This window comes from Festucalex cinctus, chromosome 2, assembly GCF_051991245.1.
Source record: "Festucalex cinctus isolate MCC-2025b chromosome 2, RoL_Fcin_1.0, whole genome shotgun sequence".
NCBI classification, from domain to species: Eukaryota; Metazoa; Chordata; class Actinopteri; order Syngnathiformes; family Syngnathidae; genus Festucalex; species Festucalex cinctus.
The window spans coordinates 36,082,143-36,106,051 of NC_135412.1; the positions used below are offsets into that span (position 1 = coordinate 36,082,143).

At 40.9% G+C, this 23,909-nt stretch overlaps 1 protein-coding gene across 3 annotated transcripts in view; it reads left to right on the forward strand.

Moving 5' to 3' along the window:
• nphp4 (nephronophthisis 4) overlaps nt 1-23,909 on the forward strand; it is a 154,916-nt gene that overhangs the window by 111,437 nt on the left and 19,570 nt on the right. For all 3 annotated transcript variants that reach the window (XM_077514891.1, XM_077514892.1, XM_077514893.1), the window contains 6 exons: nt 706-866; nt 2,344-2,512; nt 10,757-10,891; nt 15,362-15,558; nt 17,297-17,481; nt 23,682-23,871. In XM_077514891.1, the coding sequence (XP_077371017.1) occupies nt 706-866; nt 2,344-2,512; nt 10,757-10,891; nt 15,362-15,558; nt 17,297-17,481; nt 23,682-23,871 (1,037 nt within the window). The remainder of the gene's footprint in view (nt 1-705; nt 867-2,343; nt 2,513-10,756; nt 10,892-15,361; nt 15,559-17,296; nt 17,482-23,681; nt 23,872-23,909) is intronic.

Consider the following 23,909-nt stretch of genomic DNA (forward strand, 5'->3'; position numbering starts at 1 on the left):
ATGAATTTGTATCCAATGAATGGAATTGTGTGTGATAATACAATGGACCCCCATTTATTGTGGGGTTCTGTTACAGACACACCCGCAATAGGTGAAAATCTGATATAGAAAGACCATATAAAACTTTTTTGATAATAGTTTACCCAACCCACATGATTTGAACACATTCACACATAAGACACACTTTAAATTGTAATAAAACACAATTTTAAAGCAATTGAAAAATTGCAAACATGTTTAGAAAATTCTGGATGCATTGTTGTGTCTGTGTTCACTCATTGTACCTTTAAGAGGCAGGGCCTGGTGAGTACACATGTGTTGTCTGTGTGAGTGTCTGAGTGAGAGCTGTGGCTGACAGCAGCTTCTGCATGTCTGCTAAGTGTGTTTTGCTGCTCTCCTGGTGTTCAATAAAGGCTGAAATGTGCATTGACAACTGGAGTTCTCCTTTCCACATGCACGAGAATTACAATAAGTATACTCATGTAAAATAAAACGAATAAACTGGGGGCACTAACAATAAACTGCAATATATAGTGGGGGACTGTAGTTGTAATGTCAGCTTTCACAAGGATTAATTTTCTTGCCTCTGATAGTACATTATCCCTTATTAATTATGTTACTTTCAACTCATCTTGTTTTTCCACCTATTTGCAGCCTTTTATTTTGCTGAAATGTCTCCTCCATGCATTCTCTCTATTTGTGCAGGGTCTCCTGGGCTGCAGGTACAGTTCAGAGTCGATGACAGTTTTCTCAAGCCAGGAGAGAAGCAACGCTTCCTGCGCTACCTGGCCCTTCACACCATGCATGTTGACATCTGGGACAGTGACTCATTGCTGCTCATAGGTTCAACAGCCATTGAGCTCAAGGTAATACACTTGGGCATCGCAGTCTCTATTTCTGTGTTATAGCTCTTACAGAAGAAACTCTCATTCCGATTCATATGACATTTTAACCACCAGTGATAAAGCGTAATTTATGATAGACTGCTATCTGTTTTCACACCTCATCATGGCATTGCAGTGCATCCATCATTGATTCATGCAGCATTTGCAGATTTGTAGATTTTATAGTGGGAGCCTGACATTATAGAGAATCATGTCACGGTGCATAAAGCACACCACATCCCTCACCCCGCCCCCCCCAAAAAAAACAACAACAAAAAAAAAACATTAAAACCCTTCCTTTTTGGTTTCTGTTTTTCCTTCAACTATAAAACAAACCTTTTGGCACAATAAAGAGCTTTTGTGTGATAGTGTTTTCTTACTGAAAACTTTACAGTTTGATTTTATAACATCCACTTTTTCTTCCATGTGCCAGATGACAACATATACAAACAAATTCCATCGTACCTTATGCCCAGATGACATAATTGTTTGTTTTATTAGAAAAAGTATTGAAAAGACATATTTGTTACCCTGTGCATGTTCAACTTTACTTTTTTTTATTGATTAAGTAAAAACTCAAATAAAATATATATGCCGTGCTGTGAAAATAAAAAAAAAAAGTACCGGTATTGCCCTCAGGTACATTTTTGCAGTTTCCCCACTTATATTTAAAAAAGATAAGCCAAGTAAACAGAAAATTCAGTACTTGAAATGTGATTTTTAAATACAAAGGGGTGGAAACAAATATTAGACGCCACCTTGCTCTTTGTGAAAAAGTACTTGCGCCCTAAACATAATAGGTTATCAAGGGTTTTCTATAACGAGCAATGAGTCTTCCACATTTCTGGGGGTGTGGGGGGTTGGGGATAACGAATTTGAGAAGAGGACACCTACTTTTGTTTGCACTGTAGAATAGGAATAAATATAGATGCTTAATCGAATAATACACAAAATTATAGTACAATTACAATAATTAAGGGCGTATGAGTGGTTAGCACGTCCGCCTTCCAGTACTGAGGACTCGGGTTCGAGTCCGCGCTCCGGCCTTCCTGGGTGGAGTTTGCATGTTCTCCCCATGCCTGCGTGGATCTTCTCCGGGTACTCCGGTCTCCTCCCACATTCCAAAGACATGCATGGCAGGTTAATTGGGTGCTCTGAATTGTCCCTAGTTGTGTTTGTGTGTATGGTTGTTCGTCTCCATGTGCCCTGCGATTGCCTGGAAACCAGTTCAGGGTGTACCCCGCCTACTGCTCATAGCCAGCTGAGATAGGCTCCAGCACCCCCCGCGACCCTTGTGAGGAGCAAGCGGTTCAGAAAATGGATGGATGGATATAATAATTAATATACTTTATCTTCATAATTCTTTTCCCTCTTTTTCTGATTCTTTAAAATGTTATGCGGTTTTGTTTTTAAGCCCCAAATTATTTTTCAATGACCTTTTCTGCCTCTTTATCTCCAGTACATGTTGCGGCGTGGTAAAACAGCAGTGCAAGCCCTTCATGAGGTGGAGGTTCTGACAACTGACTACATGGGAGAGGAAATCTTGCAGACAGGCGATGCCTCCAACAACCCCATGGGAGCACACACCATCGTCAGGGGTCGGCTGCATGTACGCACTGGAAACATTGGCAAGTATTTTGGAATATTTAACACATGAATTGCACTCACACCAACAACAGTAATAAGGAAAATGATAATTGGGCTAATAATGGTTTACTGTAAATGTTTTGGTTATGTTAGGCGTATAACCAACGACTTTTTTTTAAAAAAAATTTTATATGTAGATTCCAGTAGTATTAATTTTCTTCTATTCCTACTATTTTATGCAACAAAATTTCATTTACTCTCAGGAAATGTGTCTACGTTGTCAGTTGGGGTGGGACGATACGGGTAAACCATGATTCGATACTGTGACGATATTTGGCTCACGATATCGATAATATCACGATACACGATATCTACGATTTTTGATATAGTGTCAAAAAAAATTAGCAATATATCACGATATGTGACTGAAAAAGCCAACAAATGCCCATAAAAATGAAAATGACTAATTATGCATTTACTAAATGCCAGAACTTTGTACAATGGACAAAGTTCTGCATTGTGCCTCACTGCCTCTGAGTCTTTTAACTGTAAACATTGTAAAGTGAGACAAATTAAAGTGCATAAACATTTATAACATAACACCGCACAACTGGACACATTATATCGATATCTACCATCAGTGTATCGATAATTTATTGCAACAGAGAGCGCAACAATATATTGCAATATCAATTTTTTCTCCCACCCCTAGTTATCAGCATCCTGAAAAACAAAACAAAACAAAAATGATGCCTCCAGGCAAAAAATGGCATGTTTTTGCAGTAGCTTCACTTGTTACTTAGTTGTATGTTAGTAAGCTTGGCATTTGTAGTTTTTTTCCCTTGTGCTTGTATGTGTAATATGTATGATTTATTATTCAGTGAAAAAAAAGTTATTATTATTATAATTTTGTGTGTGTATATTATATACAATAGATGCAAATGTATCTTAACACTTCTAAGAGTTTAAAGTAGTTTTGATCCTTGATCTTCCTCTGCCCCTTTAAATATTTACAAACCACTTTTATATTCAGGCGAAGAAGTAATGTTTACTTGTATTGATGTGTATCTGCGATTGGAAAATGACAGGGGAATCCTTAAGATTGCTTCTGCTGTTTAAAGTGTACACGGCTGCAAAGCTAACACTGTTCCACAGAGAAATATTTTGATGTGATAGTTCCACTTCATCCAGCTAGGGAGCTCCCTATTTCTTCCCCGCTTTTGTACTCATTCAATTTGGGCTTGTGCAGAGAAATGGCTGCTGACAGTATCTTTTCTTTGCCATGCATCAACTGCTGAAAGATACTCCCTCTCATAAACAACGCATCATTCTACCCTGCCTTAGAAACACTGCAGAGTGCCATTGTCAGGGCTAAATATGCCAGCACTTTCTCATTGTGCTTATCAGTCAAAGCAGGTTGAGAGTGCAATGGCTTATTGGGTAGACGTGGTGGTGAGGGAATGGGGGGGGATTGTGTCTGCATGTAAATTCCAGCCAATGCTCGATTATCTATCAGGCAGCTTGGCGGACAGTCGGAATCAATTTGGAAAGGGAGGAGGAATCACAAAAAGTACTTTTCTTTGTTTCTTCATCCATGTTCACTTCTTTCCTTACATTCTCTCCCTGTTAGTTCTCACTTTTTTTTTTTTGTCTTTGCCTCCCCTCACATCCCTCACGGCACCGCTGGGAGGAGGCAGTGAGGTGTCTTGTCATAAGGCTGCCATGAATCAGCAACTCTTAATGGGTGGCTTGTAGAAAGATATGGAGGGCATTCATTAGCGCGCGAAAAGCCGAAAAGTTACACACGGATTGAGATGGATGTGCTGCGTGAAGGCTCCGGCTGAGATTGGACGGGGAGGAAATCAAGCCGCTCACACATGCCGAGGAGGCGAGCGCTCATGCGTCCACGCAGACATATAGACAGACAGGTGTAGCAGAGCATGGGCACCTTGTGTGATGAGGATGGAGGATGGAAATAGTTTGCAATAGAACACTGATATGTGAGAACCTTTCCACTGTGATTTATCCGTGGATTCTTGCAATTCTAATACCGGTAAATCCACCCTGGCTGTGTTTTTTTTTTTTTTTTTTTTTTAAATCATGTGGGCCAAGCTAATTCCGCTCTTCCACTATGTGCAATAGCTGTCCAGCTCTACTTAACTTAAAAAAAGAATTGCTTTTGTAGTCATGAGTAAAATTTGAAAACCATGCCACATTCTTGGCATCGGTCGGATGTTGATTGTAGTTGTTATTGATGCTATACATTACTGGTTTAGCATGACATTTATTGTCTTTATTTACAGAACGAGACTAGATAAAAAGTTGTGAAAAATACTTCCAAAAAAATTACAAAAACTTATTTCACCCCGTGTAATTGTATTGAAAATATTGTTTATTTAGATTTATATTGTACATTATTATCTTTAAAATGCATTTTAATACAGCTGCTCTGTTGGATTTTACTAGATTGTTCAGTTATTCCTAATCAAGTACCTGTAAGTAATAATTAAGCTGTATGTAATATATTTTATTTCAATTTCTGTATGCACTCTTATCATCTCTCTCCTTGTGAGAGCAGTCCTGCTTAAATGTGTTTCAGTTATACATGCTTTGAAACTTGTCTTTATTCTATTTATCAGATTTTTTTAATTAAAAAAGTTTGCATTAGTCTGTCATTTGAAATGAAAACGAGCACACCACCAATTGATATCATTTTTAAATTATTGCCAAGTTAAGTTGAGATTGACAAGTCATTCAATTAACGACAATGGTATATGCTGACAGCCCTATTCATGAATTCTATTAAGCAACCTTTATTGAAGAATAAAGGACAAAAAAAGAAGTAAAATGTAAATGTGAAAAATATGGCAAAAAAAGTCTCACTTCTCCCATGAAACTGGTTGACTGGTCAACGAAGAGGAAATATATTTTGCTTTATTGTCTTTATTTGGTGAAGCCACACAAGATCTGCGGGTGAACATGTTAGATGCCATCAGAGCAAAACTGTGTTGAAAATGTGTTACTATCTGGCTTTCAATGAGCCTAAGTAAAGACTTATCGTTCAACATTTTTTTTAATGTTTTTAATATAATTTATCTGCGCACAAGCCCATAGAATTGAAAAAAATACACTCCCATCAAAAGTACTGAAACCCTAAGGCCAATTCCTGTATTTTTACTTCGAAAACATTTTGGATTTTGGTTCAATCAGGCATCATAAATCAAAGCAGGCCATTTTCAACATTTTAGATTGGTCAAAAATTTAACACCCACGCGTGGACTGACCAATAGGAAAGATTTGTGGAAAAAAAAAAAAATTTTTTATCAAATTGTGACATAGGTGGTTTTGGATCAATGTCATTAAGCGTTTATTCTCAGTGAACCAACTTTTAAGCAGGCAGACTTAAAATAGACTGAAGAGAATGAAACCTTTGACAAAAGTTGGGGTACAAGATGGACTCGTTGTCAATCACAAGATATGTGCTTTCGAGACAATTAACAAGCGACAAGAGCGAGAGGAAGATATGAGAAGTTTGATGGATGTCGTGAGGGAAGACATGAGGATACAGAAGGTAGACTTTGGTGGAATCGGGACAAGCCAAGACAAGCTACAGAAAACCCATACAAGTCTAAGGGAGAATGTGCAAACTCCTCATAGTAAGCCCAGAGTTTACATTTGAACCCTTGACTTCAAACTGGGCGGCAAACATGCTAACCATGCGTCACTGTGCCACCAGAACCAAGAGCCCTCTCTTGTTAAATCAGGTTATTTGACTTCTAAGTTCATCGATATCCTTTCTCTTGCTCTGCCAATAGACCGAGATGAGTATGGTCTCATGCACACAAGCAAACAGAAAGTATATACAGTACACTCTCTCCACAGTAGAAAGGCGACTTTCTCCAAACATGTCATATCTGCAGCAGCCTGATAAGCCCTGGAGAGTGTGCTGCAGCTGGAGAGACTGAGACTCGCGCTGGAAGGTGCCATAAGTGAAACAAATTCCAAGTGGAATTCTCCGAACAATTAGTTTATCTTAAGGACTCCCCCAAGGGCTGATCATACACTATGTCTTACTTATTAAAAGCGGTTTCTTCTGTTTAAAGGCCTCACTCTATCAACCTTGCTTTTAGCCTTGAGGTGAGACAGAGAATCTGCTTATTCGGAAAGGTCAGTGGCCTGGAATCGGGAGGGAGGAGAAATTGATTATTTCAGACTGCTTTGAAAGTCCCTCGGTGCTTGCTCCCATTTGTTCTTGGGCCAGTAAATTGCTGGTTTGTTGTGGCCTTAACCTCAAGAACTGCCAGCGGAGCAAAGTGGAGTGGGTCAGCGGGGTGCCGCCCAAAGCGATTATTGTCATGCAGCATTGCCAAATTATCAATAAATGTGATGGAGTTCAGACTCCCTGCTATCTTCTTCCCATTACTCATTTCAACATAGAGGAGGAAGAGCTTTACTCGGGTGTGGCATCTGTAGCACAAACTCAAAATATTATGTATGGGTGGGAATTGCAGAGTAACTGATACGATATTGCAATATTATGGAAACAAAAATATCACAATGCAAGGACTAATGAACAATTGATACTGGAAGACGGCCATCTACAATACATCACAATATCAATAAGATGGCAACACGTTTCTCATTTTCTTTCATTAATGCAAGTAAGTCAAGAAATGATGTGATTTAGTATGTCAAACTTTCATTGCTAAAAATACATTTATTTTATCAAATATTTTATTTTATAGTGGTGTATTAACAATTACAGAATAAAAAGGGCATTTGTAGCATAAACTTTTCATTTCATCGTGGTCTAATGTGTTTTTAAGCACTATAAGTGCACATCTAATGTTACAAAATGCATGTAGACTTTAGAATATGCTTAGACCATGAGAGCATCGTTTATGTTGTATAATTTATTTGTTTTATGTTTAATGAGGCGCGGCTCAGTGGATGACTGGTTAGCATGTCCGCCTCCCAGTACTGAGGACTCGGCTTCGAGTCCAGGCTCCGGCCTTCCTGGGTGGAGTTTGCATGTTCTCCCCGTGCCTGCGTGGGTCTTCTCCGGGTACTCCTGTCTCCTCCCACATTCCAAAGACGTGCATAGCAGGTTGATTGGTTGATTGGTTGTATTGTCCCTAGGTATGTTTGTGAGCATGGATGGTTGTTCGTCTCTGTGTGCCCTGCGATTGGCTGGAAACCAGTTCAGGGTGTACCCCGCCTACTGCCCATAGCCAGCTGAGATAGGCTCCAGCACCCCCTGCGACCCTTGTGTGGCACAAGCAGGTTCAGAAAATGGATGGATGGATAGATGGATGTTTAATGAGACTTTAGGAATCGTGCTACCCAGATGTTGACATCCTGTCAACAAGATGAGAATTTGATTAGGCATTATTGGTGGGGACTGTTAAATCTTTTATGGTGATAGATTGTTAATTAAAATGCTTAAAAGATTAAATCAGAGGATTATAATTGGGTCCATTATGAAGCCATTTGTTTTATTGTGGGCAAATAGTACTTGATGTTTTTCATATTGCATCCTTGCAGGCTTTCTTCCGTAATTCCATCCATCACCAAAACAATCCTATGCACAAAAGAAATTAACTGAAAGGCCTATAATGAGTCATTGAGGCGTCCGTCTTGATGGTTTTATTATGGATTGGAGATGTTTAAGCAGAAGTAATGTCCTCATAGCAGTATTTGTGGAAATAGAACTCAGACAATTACATGTGCAGAGTGGGAAGGCGGTAAAGGCTGATGGATGATGAAGGCGATGCTTTGAGACGGCAGACACCTCAACCATTAATCTACACAACTGCTGTCTGTGTTCATGGCAACCCCAGGCTCCTATTATTCATTTAGATGTTGCCCATTATCAGTTTGTTGCTGAATTCTGCCTCTAAAACATTTGGAGGGTGCTTTTGATGCTCCTTCTAACAACTCCTATGCTCACTTTGCTATGAGTTCTTGGTGGTAAAGCCACTTAACCGATGCAGTCACCGTATTTTATATGGAAGCATCCTTGAAGTGGTATACGGAACCTCTTTGCAACTATTAAAGCAACTTCTCTATCAATTAAGCAACTCCTTTGGGTATATTTTGACAGTTCAAAGTTACGCATTTAATGGAAGCATTGTGTATAAGTACCCTGCATTGAACAGGGCTTTAAACAGATTTAGACCTTTTAGTCAGCTAATCAGACTCCAAATGTTGTCCTGGGTGTGTCAGAAAAATATTTCAAATACAGATTACACATTCTTCATTCAAAGTAATCCACACCTCCATCTGGAATCATCTCCTGTCCTGGCCATCTTGATGTCATCCATGTCTTTAAAGAAGGTCCCCTTGATGACCTGCTTCCAGCAGGATGCTCAGGGCATTGTGCTGCCTCTAACACACGGAACCAGTGGTGTCCAAAATTTTCCTTCAAAGGCTGCATACAGAAAAAGCTGGTCAATCAAGCAAGCAATTCTAGCTGTTTTGTTTGTGTTTTTATTTCTAACAACTGTTGAAGATGATAAAGCAAACCGTTTTTCATGATTTTGGGGTGGCCCACAGCCCTCTATCCCACTAGAATAGAATACCCCTGCCATGAGCAGTTCTCCACATTTACAACCAAAGCAAGAGCAATAGATCAGGAGATGAACATTTTTAAAGCACTGTTTACTTGAGGATCTTAATCATTGATGTGTTGTGTTCACAAATCAAACCTTAACACAGACAGCAGAAAGTGGAGAAAAAGGTTTTTGCTTCTGAAACTAAAATATCGTAATTCATGCTGCGTCATGAAGAGAAATGCTGTTCCTATTTTAATAATTCCTAGTTGGGGGTAAGTGGTTTGGATAATGGGTGGAGGGATAGTTTCATTACATTCAGTATCTAGAAAACCTCTAGAAGTCAAATGTATAATTAGTTGTTATCAGATGTGTTGCACCCATTATTACATTATAGGAAAACCCCTAGTTATATGGGTGTCGCAACATTCACGCTATTAACACTCAAACCCAATAGTGTTGAAGGCCGTGTCTACTGTTATTTTTGTATATATGCTGATGACCACTATCCCCGGGCTTTAGTTTGGACACCACTTGAAGGTCACAGGAATCCTATATAGATGTGCTGATTGATATTCTGCCCCAGTGTGAAGGGGGAAATGTATTGTTTGTGTTTGAAATCTATCTTTTGTGGTTGTAGTTCTGCATCTTTTTCTGACACACCTCGTAACTAAATAAGGTGTTTTATGTTAAAATTTGATTAATAAATGATTCCTTTTCCCCCATAGTAGATTATCTTGGGTAAAGGATTTATGATGGTACAAGATGAATGAATCAATCAATTATTCACTGTTCGCCCTGGAGTCCAAATTTATATTTATGTCTTAAAAAATGGCATCAGGATCTGTCATAGAGCTGAAGGACTGATGATGCCATTTTAAAATTAAAATGTATTTTTAAAAAGAATCTGCGATGATTCCACCTCCAGGAAGCAAGATGCAGTTCATATCGAACATCTTGGCTTTGCTCTACTGCGGAAATGGCGCTGATTATTCAGCCAGGGAACATTAACCATCAATCAGAATGACAGCCATCATGTTATCAGCTCGCTCCATTTAGAATTCTCTTGTCAGTCAAAGATGCCAATTACTGTAACCTGCCAGGCTTGTGACCATGATATCGATCCAGCCTCGGGTGTTCTAAGCCAAGATTGTTCCTTCAGTGTGTACATTTGGACTAAATGGAAATGCTTCCATGAATAGACCTGTGGCGAAAAAAATGTTTACATATATATAAAAAAATAATTTCAGTCAGAAACCAAATTTAACATTTTCTTTGTTCTGCTACAGCATTTATATAAATGGAACCATTTTGCGTCCTGCATTTGTGCTATTAGGTTGCTAAGTGAGTAAAAAACTATTCCACATCATTATTAATAGAAAAAAAAACAAAAAAAAAAACTAATTATTGTTTCCCCCCGCTCTTAAGCAAAGGTTAGCTTAAGAAAGAAAAAAAAAACATCATTTACAGCCTAAAAAAGGGTGTCACATTCAATTGACTCTATTTCATAAAGAGTTTTAGAAGACCCTTTTGAGTTGATATTGGATGCCCTCAATACCCGCCAAATTTTGTTTGAAAGTTCGGGGTCACTGCGCAATGATTGCTATCTGAACATTTGCCCTTTAGAATGAAATAAAAGTCCTTTTAAGCTTCTCTTTGACCTTCTCTTATTGAGTAGCTCTTTGAGGTATAAAACGACAATATCTAACTAGAGATGGTCTTTCTCCCTTAAAGGGTCCCAAGCAAATCTGAGTAGGAGGAAGACAACAGACCGTGTGCAGTCTCATTCTCACATCATCTTCCCTCGTGAAGTCACTGGTGGATTCACAGGGGGGTGCCTGTCAACCAGGAATATTCTCCAACTTAATGGTAAGTAAGCGCTGCAAACCACAGCTGACAGTTTAGCTTTATCTTCTAACACATATGCTTTCTTTGCTTTTACCTTTCAACATATATCAAAGTGTGCGTATCCTAGCAATTAGCAATCAGTGTCTTTCACTCCCAAACCGCTGGCTGCCTTGATCAAGCCAACCAGATCAATTCCACATTGTGGCTGTTGGCTGCACCACTGACCCACTCAATTTTCAGCCTAATTGAGCCTGCAGAAGCATCTCTGGTGGCGAGCCACAAGCTTGCTGTGCGTGTATGCACGCATGCACATGCACAGCAGTACATGAGTGTGTGTGTGTGTGTCTGTGTGTGTGTGTGTGTGTGTGTGTGTGTGCGTATGCCGAGTCCAAGGAAACCCACACACTAAAGAAACCACTTTTTCTCTCACTTAAACAAGCAATGGCTAGTCAAGGGTGTAGCGTGTGATGATGATGCTAAGTGTGCACTGGAATGTCTAAAATGAGCACTCAAACATACAGTATACTTGAAAGGCACTTAGTGGGGCTCAGACCTCAGCCAAGGCCTAGCAGCAGCAAATATGGATTAGCACCAAATTGTATGCCTGCATTACTGCTTTTGACAAAATGTTTCTCTTAAGATGCATACATTATTTCGCTGAGAAATTAAGGAAAGAGCTCTCCAAAAGTTTTTTTTTTTTAAGTTTTTTTTTAAGGAACTACATTTTAATAGATATTTGGAAATAAGTCATCGAAAGTAAACAGTTAGTTATAATTACACGCATTATAATGGTTTTTTTTTGTTACAGTTTAATGTTTTCATTTTAATGTTGTCCTACTTTGCTGATTTGTTGGGACAAATCACATTCCACAGCTTTACAATAATGTGTGTGGGGCGGCCAATATGATTTCAATGGAAGTCCTTGTTCCAAGTGGGCTACAACCAAACGGTGCTGAGTACATCAATTCCATGGAAGCGGTATGCTTATGGATATACGTAGAAGAGGTCATAACAAAGGGGAAACAAATTGGAACATTCATTAGAAAACATTTACTGAAACTAAACTGTAATATCAAAACTGCAATTATTTCTATTCACATCTCGTACTATTTTGCGGAACTACCACTACTTCTAAAGCAGTTCCAGAGACCTCCACCAAGGCTTATTACCTGTAAAATCAACCAGCTTTTATTCGTGCAGTTTGAGCTAGAATGTTATTGATCCATAGGAACAAAATATAAGACCATTTCACACACTACTAGAGTACTACTTATTACTAAAATGAAAAAAAATTAGGCCATGTTCAATTTATGTACCTATCGAAGGCACTTGCTGGCTCAAAGTCCAAATTATGCTTAATCAGACTAATTTGACTATGACTATGAGCTGCATAAGTTCATCATGTTGTTGATCTGTTTAAAAAAAAAAAAAAAAAAAAAAAAAGCATGAATAAAATGTTTATCTCTCACTGACATACTGTAGCATATGATATAAAATATGCAATCTTAGGTATGAAATAGCTGGATGTTTTACAAAGCTGCACATGATTGTGTTAGTATGCTCCTATTTTTAGCTGGGGGCACGGGCAGTGACGCGTTGACAAGCGTGCACTCCTTCCAGGATAGGATGCAAATGAAACTTGGCAGTGACGTCCATGACAGCGCAAGTTGTCGATGCTGGGTTCTATCTAGCACATTGGCTCAATGGAATCTAGTCAAGTTATGAGAGATGTGAAAGGTCCTGACTAGGGGTGTGAATTGCCGAGTACCTGACGATTCGATGCGTATCACGATTCACAGGTCACGATTCGATTCGATACCGATTAATCCCGATACGAATTTATAAGTCGATTGTTGCGATTTTTTTTCCTCCAAATTTAGAAAATACTAATCAGTAAGCTTGTAGAGTGTAAGATTTATATGAAAATGTATTATTTATTTGTCTGAAATTTCAGTCTTATAGAGGTTGTAATCTGTTTCATGTTTGAACAGCATTAAAATAAAATATTAAGGCTTAATGTTCCGTTCATATAACATTCTTCCATGCTCAAGGTGTGAATCCTAACCCGAAGTAAAAAAAAACAACAAAAAAAGGCAATGATGATAAGACGTTGAATCAGTAAGACTACCGAATGAACAATTCTGAACTCTTTTAAAAATAAAAAATAAAAAAAAATAAAAAAAATTATTCAGCCGCCTATTGAATCGATTCGAGAATTGCGCGATGTAGTATCGCGATATATTGCCGAATCGATTTTTTTTAACACCCCTAGTCCTGACCCTGGACTTTCAGGCTTGATTCACTCGGAGTTAGTGCCTATATATCTTATTTGGTCATCCTATATGGTAAAATATGTAATATAAGGTATAAGCATCTGTATTATTATATGTTATATTACATATTGTACCATGGCCATCTTAACTTTGGATCTCTGTCACTTTCTTGTAAGTTTTCTGGATGTAATTTTTGTAATAAATCCAGCTAAAAGCTTTCTCTCCAACTCCTCGCTAACTTTCTTTGCTACTATTTGTCTGGATTGTGACCAATTAGGCTCAGACAGTTTTACTCCCTCTGGGATTTGAACCCAGCTCTCTGAGTGTAGCGGCACACACAGCTAACTTTAATGCAGTCATTGAGGGACTGATTCCTGCTCTTAGGGCGATATTGTGTCATGTGCGTAAGAGGAGAAAGGTGCGCATCTCTTGGTGGAGCAACCGTATAAAATGTGAGTGTTGCCTGTCAAATCTGCCCTTGTGCTCATTCTCACGTCAGCTTGAGCACTTTTCCATTTACACGCTTCAGAGGCTGTTGTAAGTTACGCACTCAGGGAAAGTGCAGCATCATATTGTACTTGGAGTTTGGATGCAGTTACAGTATACAGCAATCATACAATAATATTATAAAAGACACTTCCAAAAAGATGGTTTTTTTTTTGTTTTTTTGTGTTTGTTTTTTGTTTTTTTTAAACCACAGTCTTATGCAGTATGCCACCACTGGCATACATTTTTAGACTGACATGAAAGCTCGTTTCACCCTTCCCACTGTTTGTGTTTTCAATAATTACTCTAAATCAGTGTGTCCACACAGAGACTGAACAAAAGTATTTTGGAGATGATTGAAAAGGCACTGTGAGTCAGCAAATACTACGTTTGAGTTGTTATATTTTTTGGTGGAGATTTTGGCGCTCACTAATTACAAACATTCATCATAATGGCGTAATGGTGAGTTGTGTATTTAATCATTTATTTTTTCTTATTTCCTGTGCCAAAACATTTAATTTTGTCAAAGTGAAACGGCAAAAAATAGGTTGGGGACTGTTGACCTAGGTAGACTCACACCACTTTTTTTTTTACCTCTAACATTAATTGAGTCATAATCACAGTAGTCTGATTATATTACTTTATTGTATTTATTGAAATTGTAATTGAAGCCACGAGCCAGAGCGGACACATTCGCTGGTTTAAGGCATTTTCAAATTTCAAGTGGGTTTGATCTTTTACACGGATTTAAATGAGATTCAGAAGTCTCAGGAAAAGTACACGTTCCAGGATTTCTTCTCAGTGAATCACGTCACTTTGGTGTTTCTGCATTCATTCCCAGCTTATGTGTGTCAGAAGTCTGGCTGTGAGAATACACTTACCAGTAGATGAAACGCGTACAGACCCAGGCGTGTGAAAATGGTCTTACACAAATGGGAGAATTTGGCCCAGACACAGTAGGTATGAACTCGGGTGTAAATAGATGTCTGTCTTTTAGGTTGCCATGTGATTGACTTAACCAATCCAAGGTGTGTCTGCCTTTTACCCACAGTCAGTTGGGATAGAATCCAGCTTCCCCACAATCCTGAGCAGGATAAGCGCTAGAAAATTGATGGATTTGAACCTGATTTAAATATGACTAGCCGTTGCGTGAGCTGCCATACTTTGGCTAAACCCTCAGTTCACTTTTACAGCTTCACACTTTTTCTGTGTACTGAAGCTAAAAATACACAATGCAAAGAGGCAATGATGTGAGTAGTCCCCTGTTTCAACTTTGGCCATGTTGGAGTGTTGGGTAAAGTGCAGGATTAGGCAAATTCTCTTGTCAGAGCTTCTACAGCAACACGGATGATTTGCATGATCCAGTCCAAATCATAATGGATTATTTGGTGACAAATGCATTCTGCCGATAATTAGGCACTTCCTCTTGCAGTGAATGCATGGCTTGGTAGGGGTTTGCGGGTGATTTAGAATGAAGCTGTGGAGCTTGTGTATGTAGTGCCACGAGTAGAGCTCTGGCCCAATTGTAGTCGTGCCAGTTGTTTGACTCCACTCATGTCTGTGCACAAGCTGTTGGTTTTTGTGCTCCAACAATACTTTATAATTTGTTTGTGCCTCTCTCCCCTGGACATTTGGCGAGATTTTGGAACATATGGTGGAGACAACAAAGTGATTAGAATTGATTCTGTTCAGTAAATACATTTCATGCTTGCATATGGTTTCTGCTTCATAGTGAGGAACACTGCGCAGGCCCAGAGACTGCAGGTACAAGAGGAAGGGGGGCCACCGTACAGAAGCCGGATCAGCAAAGATAGCATCTTTTCTGGGGAGAAGAACAAGCTTGACAGCGGCCATCGCAAGCTGGAGTGTATGGCCGCCGTGCACCAGAAGGAGGGCAACAAGGAAGCTTATAAAACCACTCATGTTATGGTGAGGTCACACTGCATTTCATGTCGATTGGAGCTCACTGTCCCATAATGAAAGCCTATAAATAGTTTGTTGTCACTTAAATAGACAGTAGACAAAGAAATCGCTTTCCTTCTGGCTCTAAAACACTCACAGGGGAGGTTTCATGGAGACACGGGGCATCTGCCAGGGAGTCTTCCATTTTTACCATTGTTACGATGGCGCGCCCTTCAAGCTCCTGTGCTTTAGTGACTGTACAAGTAGGTTTTAATTGTTCCTCTGCCTGTAGGTACAGCTTGTTCTTTCATCCACGGGTGCACATGCTAAATGTCATTTTGCCAGTATTGTGTCTCACTCTCACACATTTTGTACATTACACTTCCTGTGTTACGACTGGTGGTTTTATCTCACACAGCCCTTACAGACAGTTAATTCCCTGGAAAATATTAACAACAACTACTGATGTGATCAGTTTCTTCAGCACATCCTGTCTCATTTTCCATGCCTAACAAATTAGACCGGCATTTAAAACACTTATTAAACATTTTTCAAGGTGTACTAGTAATTGTTAAGCCAAAATATGTTGGTACTGAGGACTCGGGTTCGAGTCCAGGCTCCGGCCTTCCTGGGTGGAGTTTGCATGTTCTCCCCGTGCCCGCGTGGGTCTTCTCCGGGTACTCCGGTCTCCTCCCACATTCCAAAGACATGCATGGCAGGTTGATTGGGCGCTCCAAATTGTCCCTAGGTGTGCTTGTGAGTGCGGATGGTTGTTCGTCTCTGTGTGCCCTGCGATTGGCTGGCAACCAGTTCAAGGTGAACCCCGCCTACTGCCCATAGCCAGCTGAGATAGGCTCCAGCACCCCCCGCGACCCTTGTGAGGAGCAAGCGGTTCAGAAAATGGATGGATAGATGTTGGTAGTGTCCATTTTCACAAAAATGTATCACCGTGCACGCATCAATAACTGTGGATGTTGAGATCAGTATGAGTACTCAACTCTTGAGTAATCAACGATACCAAGTGCCGATACAACTAGTACTTTTGATACATAAAAAAATAAAAAAAAATAACCGATGATTTTAAAGAAAAACCTATATGTCCTAATAAAGCATTTTTCCTTAAAATTGAATGAAATTAATGGAAATTTTTAATTCTTCTAATTTCTAGTTCCTGGTTGTAGAATGGCCACAAGAGGGCGCCCGACACTGGTATTGGCTGCCATCTCGATTACCAATACCTTTAAAATAAGGCCTGGTATCGGTACTTGCCAATCTCTACAATTAACCATTGTTTTTGTTTTGTTTTTCCCAAGAAGACATTGTTTATTGTGTTGACAAATTCAATTTGCAAGAAAACTAGAGTTGAATATCACATTGATTTTTTTTGATAATTTTTTGCACTAAACAAAGGTTTATAACAAAAATTTCGCTAGCATTCATTCTAGATTTAACACACCAATATATTACAATCCATTTGTATTTGATACATAATTTACAAGAGTAAGTCATTTCATCATTTCATACATTTTAGTATGTGTCTACAATACAGCACAATGCTGCATGTAAGGTAAGGTTCTTGCTATAAGCAATCTAAAGTTGATTGAAACAGTCTGGTGATTTTTATTATTCATTTTTAACAATGAACACTGTCTCAGCATTTGTACAGTATAATTTGATGTTGAATTGTAGAAAATACATGTATAGTATATGTAATTTCTATCAAACATTGTCGTTTTCAGCTTTTGAAATTCATGTTTGATTTTAGGGTGACACCTTTGATGAAGATAGCAACAAGGCAGAGTGCATCAACAACATGCTTTGCCGTGCAATCACCACCCCGCATCAAGTCTTTGCCAGCCTGGGCACTGCTGAGTACATGGAATTTGTCCTTAAAAACCCTTTCAACTCACCTCAGACAGTCACCATCCACAGCAATGATCCTGAGCTCAGGTGAGGTTCCATCATTCACATTTATGCTTTCCGCTGACAGAGAAAATGTGCCCAACTTTGTGTCCCAGATCCAGCACGCCGACTGTGAGCATGTGTTGTCATGTAGTGTGTGTTTGAGTGTTAACTACGCTGACAGCGTAACAAGCTTTGCCCTGAAATAAAAACATGTTCACACTTTGTGGATGTGTTCCCAAAGGTGGTGAGGAACCCACGGAAACACTTGAGATTCCAAGTTGTTAACAAGGTTCACATGCCCTTTCCATTGTGTAAAAGTGAAACATAAACAAACCTTTTTATTTTTTGCTATCCAATCGTAAACTAAACGAGGCATGGTAGGGTCATGTGCCAAAGAGTGGCTCTGGCTGCCTTCTTCAGTGACTGCAGTAAAACCCAGTTAAAGTTAGCAAACAAACCCTACCCCTTCCATGTACTTTCATCTCCCTTTTTAACGGTCACTACAAGCACAACTAATAGTCTTACACTTGTGCTACATATTTCAGACATTACGTCAATGAATTTGCCTTATTTTGTATTAGCAAGACAAATGGTCAAAGGAAATCATATCTATCAGATTAGAAGTATACATTCTACATAGGAAATGTAGTGTGGTATAAGTGAGTGTTGCTAGAAATATAAATTTATGTTTCCAGTATATAATACTTACTAGAAGTACAGTTAAAAACTGTAATTTTGTGCACCGTTGCATGAGCAGGGTGACTTTTTTTTACATCTACATCAAGTAGTCCGCTAAATATCGTTCTGTAAAAGAGCACTATAGTTCAAACGACAATCATACCCAGTTCAGCATGAGGGCAGTGCAAGAATGATGCTGATGAAATGCTGAATACCTCTGTTTAATATGATACATATATAGCAGCCATTATAGCCAATGATTCCTCAATCACCCGCACTTGGTAGCTTGCTATGTTTATTTCCTTTGCGTTGTTGTTAATCTGCACGCACTAAATCTCCTGTTAGGGATTCAGCACACGCCCGAATTTTGGATTAACATACATCACATTGATCAACAAAGGTTGGAGAGCGCCAAGGATGATTCATTATGGCATTAGCGCCGCCATCAGGTTTACGCAGTCTAATTACGAGTCATCCGTCTTTGCGTCTGTCGCTTTATAACTATTGCTCCTTGAAGTATCTTTTTTTATTATTTTCTGAGATTTGTTGAAAATGGTAATACCTCGTTTTTCTTCCAGCAACTAGAAATGTATCAAGTAACAAAGATAGTTCGTGACCACCATTGACAATTTTTCATTTTAGGGGCATTTCCATAGCATAGAAGTCAATAACAAAGTTTGAATGGACTCTGATCGGACTTGGATATTAGAGCGACACTGCTCGGTTTCCCTCCTGGTTTAAAAGGAATTAGGGTGCACCTTGAACTGTTCGCCGGGCAATTGCAGGGCACACACAGACAAACACGCATTCACGCCCACAGTCACACCTAAGGACAATTTCAAGTATTCAATGCCATGCATGTCTTTGGAATATGGGAGGAAACCGGAGTACCCGGAGAAAACTCACGCAGGCACGTGGAGAACATGCTAGCCGAAGCCCGGACTCGATCTCATGTCCTCTGCACTGGGAGGCGGACGTGCTTAACAATCAGCCACCGTGCCCAATGCAAACATGTCAAATTTATATTAATGATAAAATCCATCCTGAGATAGTAGTTGGCACGCCTAGTAAAATCTAAAGTAAAACAAGAACAACAAATCCATCCTCGGAAAAACAAGAACTGCAGGACAGTAATTAGTGCACACAATATACTGAGAAGCAACCAATGTTTTAATTGGTGTCAGATAATTTAACATTCCTGTTACGATGCGGACTCACAACAATTTTAAAGTTAAAATTAATAAATAAGTAATGATAGTGTTCCAGTTTGAAGCTGCTTCTGCTCGGGTTAATAAATGTACTCAACAAGTACAATGAAAATTGTTCTTTTCACACATTTGGACTTTAGAAAATTGAAACTAGTAGTGAAGTATCCTCATTAAACCACGTACTGTGAGAGCACTAAATATTGATTGAAGTGATTTATAGGAGTAAATAATGATATACAAACATACAGGAATATTTTGCCTCTGACATTTTTGGATAATTAAACAAGGCACAGATCTAATGAACACCGGAACAGTTATTGCTGTTCCTGAGAAACGAATGGAACAGGAGGTTTAAAATAGTCAATAGTTCAGTAATGGGGTTCTTTTTCATTCCGCAAGAGTGGTAGGCTATCACTCTATATTTAGCCCCAGAAAATTGGCAAACAAAAATAATCTGTTGACCGTTAGGACATTTGCATTAGTACATACAGTCTGTTCCCTATAGCTTTTAGGAGTACTAGTTCTGTCATTGACCATCTACCAAATGTTTGTGATCCAAATTATGTTACCTCAGACAAAAGAAAAGGGGTTGGGGTAGGGGGAATAATCAATGGCGTTTGAAAATCTGTGTGCTATAGATGCCATGACCCTCAACCTGAAATTCTGTGCCACAACAGTACTTGGAACTTTAGCAGCCTAACAATGTCTTTGATATTTGTAGCGTTTAGAGCCCAGAGGCCCCTCATGGACATGGGGGACATTTTGGTCACCACGTTTACGATCCATTATTTTTCTGCACACTTCATCTCGAAAGAAGAGTCCATGGCTGTTGGCAAACTAAATCTTTTTTCCACTCTCACTGTGTGTGTCATTCTCATTAGCTTCTTTTTTTGTGCTCTGTGTACCCGCAGACATTTTTTTTCTACACTTTTCTTCCTACCTTTGGACTGAGAATCTACAAGACACAAAGGCGTAACATTTTCGTTCCAAACACAGCAATGGCAATAATTAAAAAAAAATCTAAAATCATCATCTTGGCATATAAAATAAGGATGTCTAGTCTATGGTTGAAGTGGAGAGCAGAACTTTGAAGCATTTCTTTGATAGAATATACTTGCGCTCCTGATGGGTGTATTGCTTTCAAGACATGGTGAAAAACATGTGCCAAAGTTCCAACAATTTTTAGAGTTGAACCCATCATCATACAAAGCTTTAATTTATCATATGTCATACTATCCTAATTAAAATATATCACGCTAGACATTTGTGCACCTCAATAGGTCTGGATCATCTATTCTACCATTGTTTGTTAACTGCTTCACCTTTTGCTATTGTCAACAAAAAAGACAGAAAAAGAACCTCCGCTGACCTATTTCATCAAGTATCAAAGGATTCACTCTGCAAGTCTTGCAACACTTTGTAAAAGGATGATGTTGGTGAGAGAACAAGTGCAACCTGACAAGGGAAGGATATCCACCAAAATCAGCAGTAGTAATGCGGTGTCTGAGCAGACGTGTTGATTTTCTAAAGCAATGTTTAGCGCTGTTCTCGGACTTGAGGCCTAAATCAGCTGGCAAAACATGCCTCTAAAACCTATGGGTGACTTTAAAATCACCCTCGAAAACCTGTTTTCCTGGGAATTCAACAATATTGTCAATGCCTACTAAATAATTGAAATCTCGGCTTCTGAAGCATATAGAAACATAATTCCAAAAATATTTCAGAGCTTACATCAGTTTATTATTATAAACCTTCAATATATATTTTTAAAAATTGAACAAGCAACTGTGTCGCATCTGCGGGTATTTACCTTCAACACTGGAGCGCAGTTGTAATAACGTCAGAGAATTATTTGTCGTCCATTCTGTTACAAAGCAAATGTTCAGTATCCTCATTATCTACAAACATATTGTTAGGGTTTGCGGGAGATTGTGGACCCAAGTGGAGGGAGGCAAAGAAAGGCGTGGCAGGGGTGCTCTTAAACATATTTTAATTTAACGCATAAACAAACAAAGTGCAAAAGAACATACAAAGTGCAAACTAAAGCTGGGAACTAAACTTACTAGATGTAACCTAAACGGGCAGGACTCAGAGGCTCAGGGAAACAAGCTGTGGCGACGACAGGACAACAACAACAAAGACTCGACCAGGACTGAACGAAAGCAGGGAACTAAATACACATACTAACGAGATAACAAGAGACACCTGGACACTACACAAGTGGCTTGGGGAGCTGATTGGACAAACACAAGGGAACGGGAAAACGAGCACCGGTGGACATAAGACATTGACAGAACTAGAGACACAAGGAAAACATTACAAAGAAAAACCCAAACTAAAACCCAGACCCTAACAGTACCCCTCCCCCAAAGACAGATCCCAGATGTCCAAAAACACAACAAGACCCAAAACGAGGGCGGGCAGAGGGGGGCATGGAGGCGGGAACGCTGTCCACCATCAGGGGCAAACAGGAGGGCGTCCTGGGCGCCAGATGAGCACCACCGGAACTGGTGCGGGTGGTGGCGGCCGCTTTTCCTGCGCCGCCGTAACAGGCTCGGGTGGCGGCCGCATTACGTGCGCCGCCAGAACTGGAACTGGTGGCGGCCACTGGCCTTGCGCCGCCGGAGCAGGAGCTGGTGGAGGCCGCTGGCCCTGCGCCGCCGGAGCAGGAGCTGGTGGCGGCCTCTGGCCCTGTGCCGCCCGAGCAGGAGCTGGTGGAGGCCGCTGGCTCTGCGCCGCCGGAACAGGAGCTGGTGGTGGCCGCTGGCCCTGCGCCGCCGGAGCAGGAGCTGGTGGCGGCCGCTGGCCCCGCGCCGCCGGAGCAGGAGCTGAAGCGGATGGCGGCCGCTGGCCTTGCGCCGCAGGAGCAGGAGCTGAAGCGGATGGTGGCCGCTGGCCTTGCGCCGCAGGAGCCGGTGGCGGCCGCTGGCCTTGCGCCGCCGGAACTGGAACCGGTGCGGGTGGCGGCCGCTGGCCTTGCACCGCCGGAACTGGAGCTGGAGCGGGTGGCGGCCGCTGGCCTTGCGCCGCCGGAACTGGAGCGGGAGCGGGTGGCGGCCGCTGGCCTTGCACCGCCGGAACTGGAGCTGGTGCGGGTGGCGGCCGCTGGCCTTGCGCCGCCGGAACTGGAGCTGGGGCGGGTGGCAGCCGCTGGCCTTGCACCGTCGGAACTGGAGCTGGTGCGGGTGGCGGCCGCTGGCCTTGCGCCACCGGAACTGGAGCTGGAGCGGGTGGCGGCCGCTGGCCTTGCGCCGCCGGAACTGGAGCGGGAGCGGGTGGCGGCCGCTGGCCTTGTGCCGCCGGAACTGAAGCTGGTGCGGGTGGCGGCCGCTGGCCTTGCGCCGCCAGGACTGGATCAGGGAGAGACTGGAGGGCGCGAATCCATGCATCCCTGGCAGAAGACACCGCACGATGTCATCTAACTTAGCCTCCGTAGAAAGGCTGTTGTGGTGGATTTGCACCATTGCCCCCTCCGGGTCCATTGCTGGTCGAGTCTTTCTGTTAGGGTTTGCGGGAGATTGTGGACCCAAGTGGAGGGAGGCAAAGAAAGCCGTGGCAGGGGTGCTCTTAAACATATTTTAATTTAACGCATAAACAAACAAAGTGCAAAAGAACATACAAAGTGCAAACTAAAGCTGGGAACTAAACTTACTAGATGTAACCTAAATGGGCAGGACTCAGAGGCTCAGGGAAACAAGCTGTGGCGACGACAGGACAACAACAACAAAGACTCGACCAGGACTGAACGAAAGCAGGGAACTAAATACACATGCTAACGAGATAACAAGAGACACCTGGACACTACACAAGTGGCTTGGGGAGCTGATTGGACAAACACAAGGGAACGGGAAAACGAGCACCGGTGGACATAAGACATTGACAGAACTAGAGACACAAGGAAAACATTACAAAGAAAAACCCAAACTAAAACCCAGACCTTAACACATATAGGTTAACAATATGTCACTGCCGACTGGTTACACTGATTCGAAGTCCCCTTTGCCGTCATCAATTGCCGTCATTTATTTCAACTCCCGCGAATCTGCATCAACCATGAATGCTCAAATAAAATTTCAAGACATGCTATGAGACCCACGTCACACTCTCGTTTATTAAGCAACCAAGAACTTGTCAAAGCAAAACAAAATGGCGTTTCCGCTCTCCCAGCTATAAAAGTAGAACAGCGCGAGAGCGCTCCCGGCTCTAGTGGTAGAAACGCGGTAATGCGCTCCTGGCCTTAAAGCCTTAAAGCTGCTCTCTGTAACAATTTGGCCAAAAATATCTTGACAATAGCCTTTTTATTTGACCATTAATGAGCATGTTTTAATGCTACATGTATGCAATATTCTCTCCATCTAGTGTCATCACCAAAACAAAAGAGTGGCAGTACTTTAAACAACTTACTAAAACACCTACCTCACTGAGGGAGAACATGTTTCACTTGGAGGAAGGAGCTCTTGGGCCAAAGGTTCACCTCCGACCTAAAGAGAGCGTTCATATTCCGCTGAAGTACCAGAGCTTCCTGTGCGACCAGAACATGACGACTCAGGTAAAGTTGAGAACAAATGTTTCCTGAAATAGATTTGT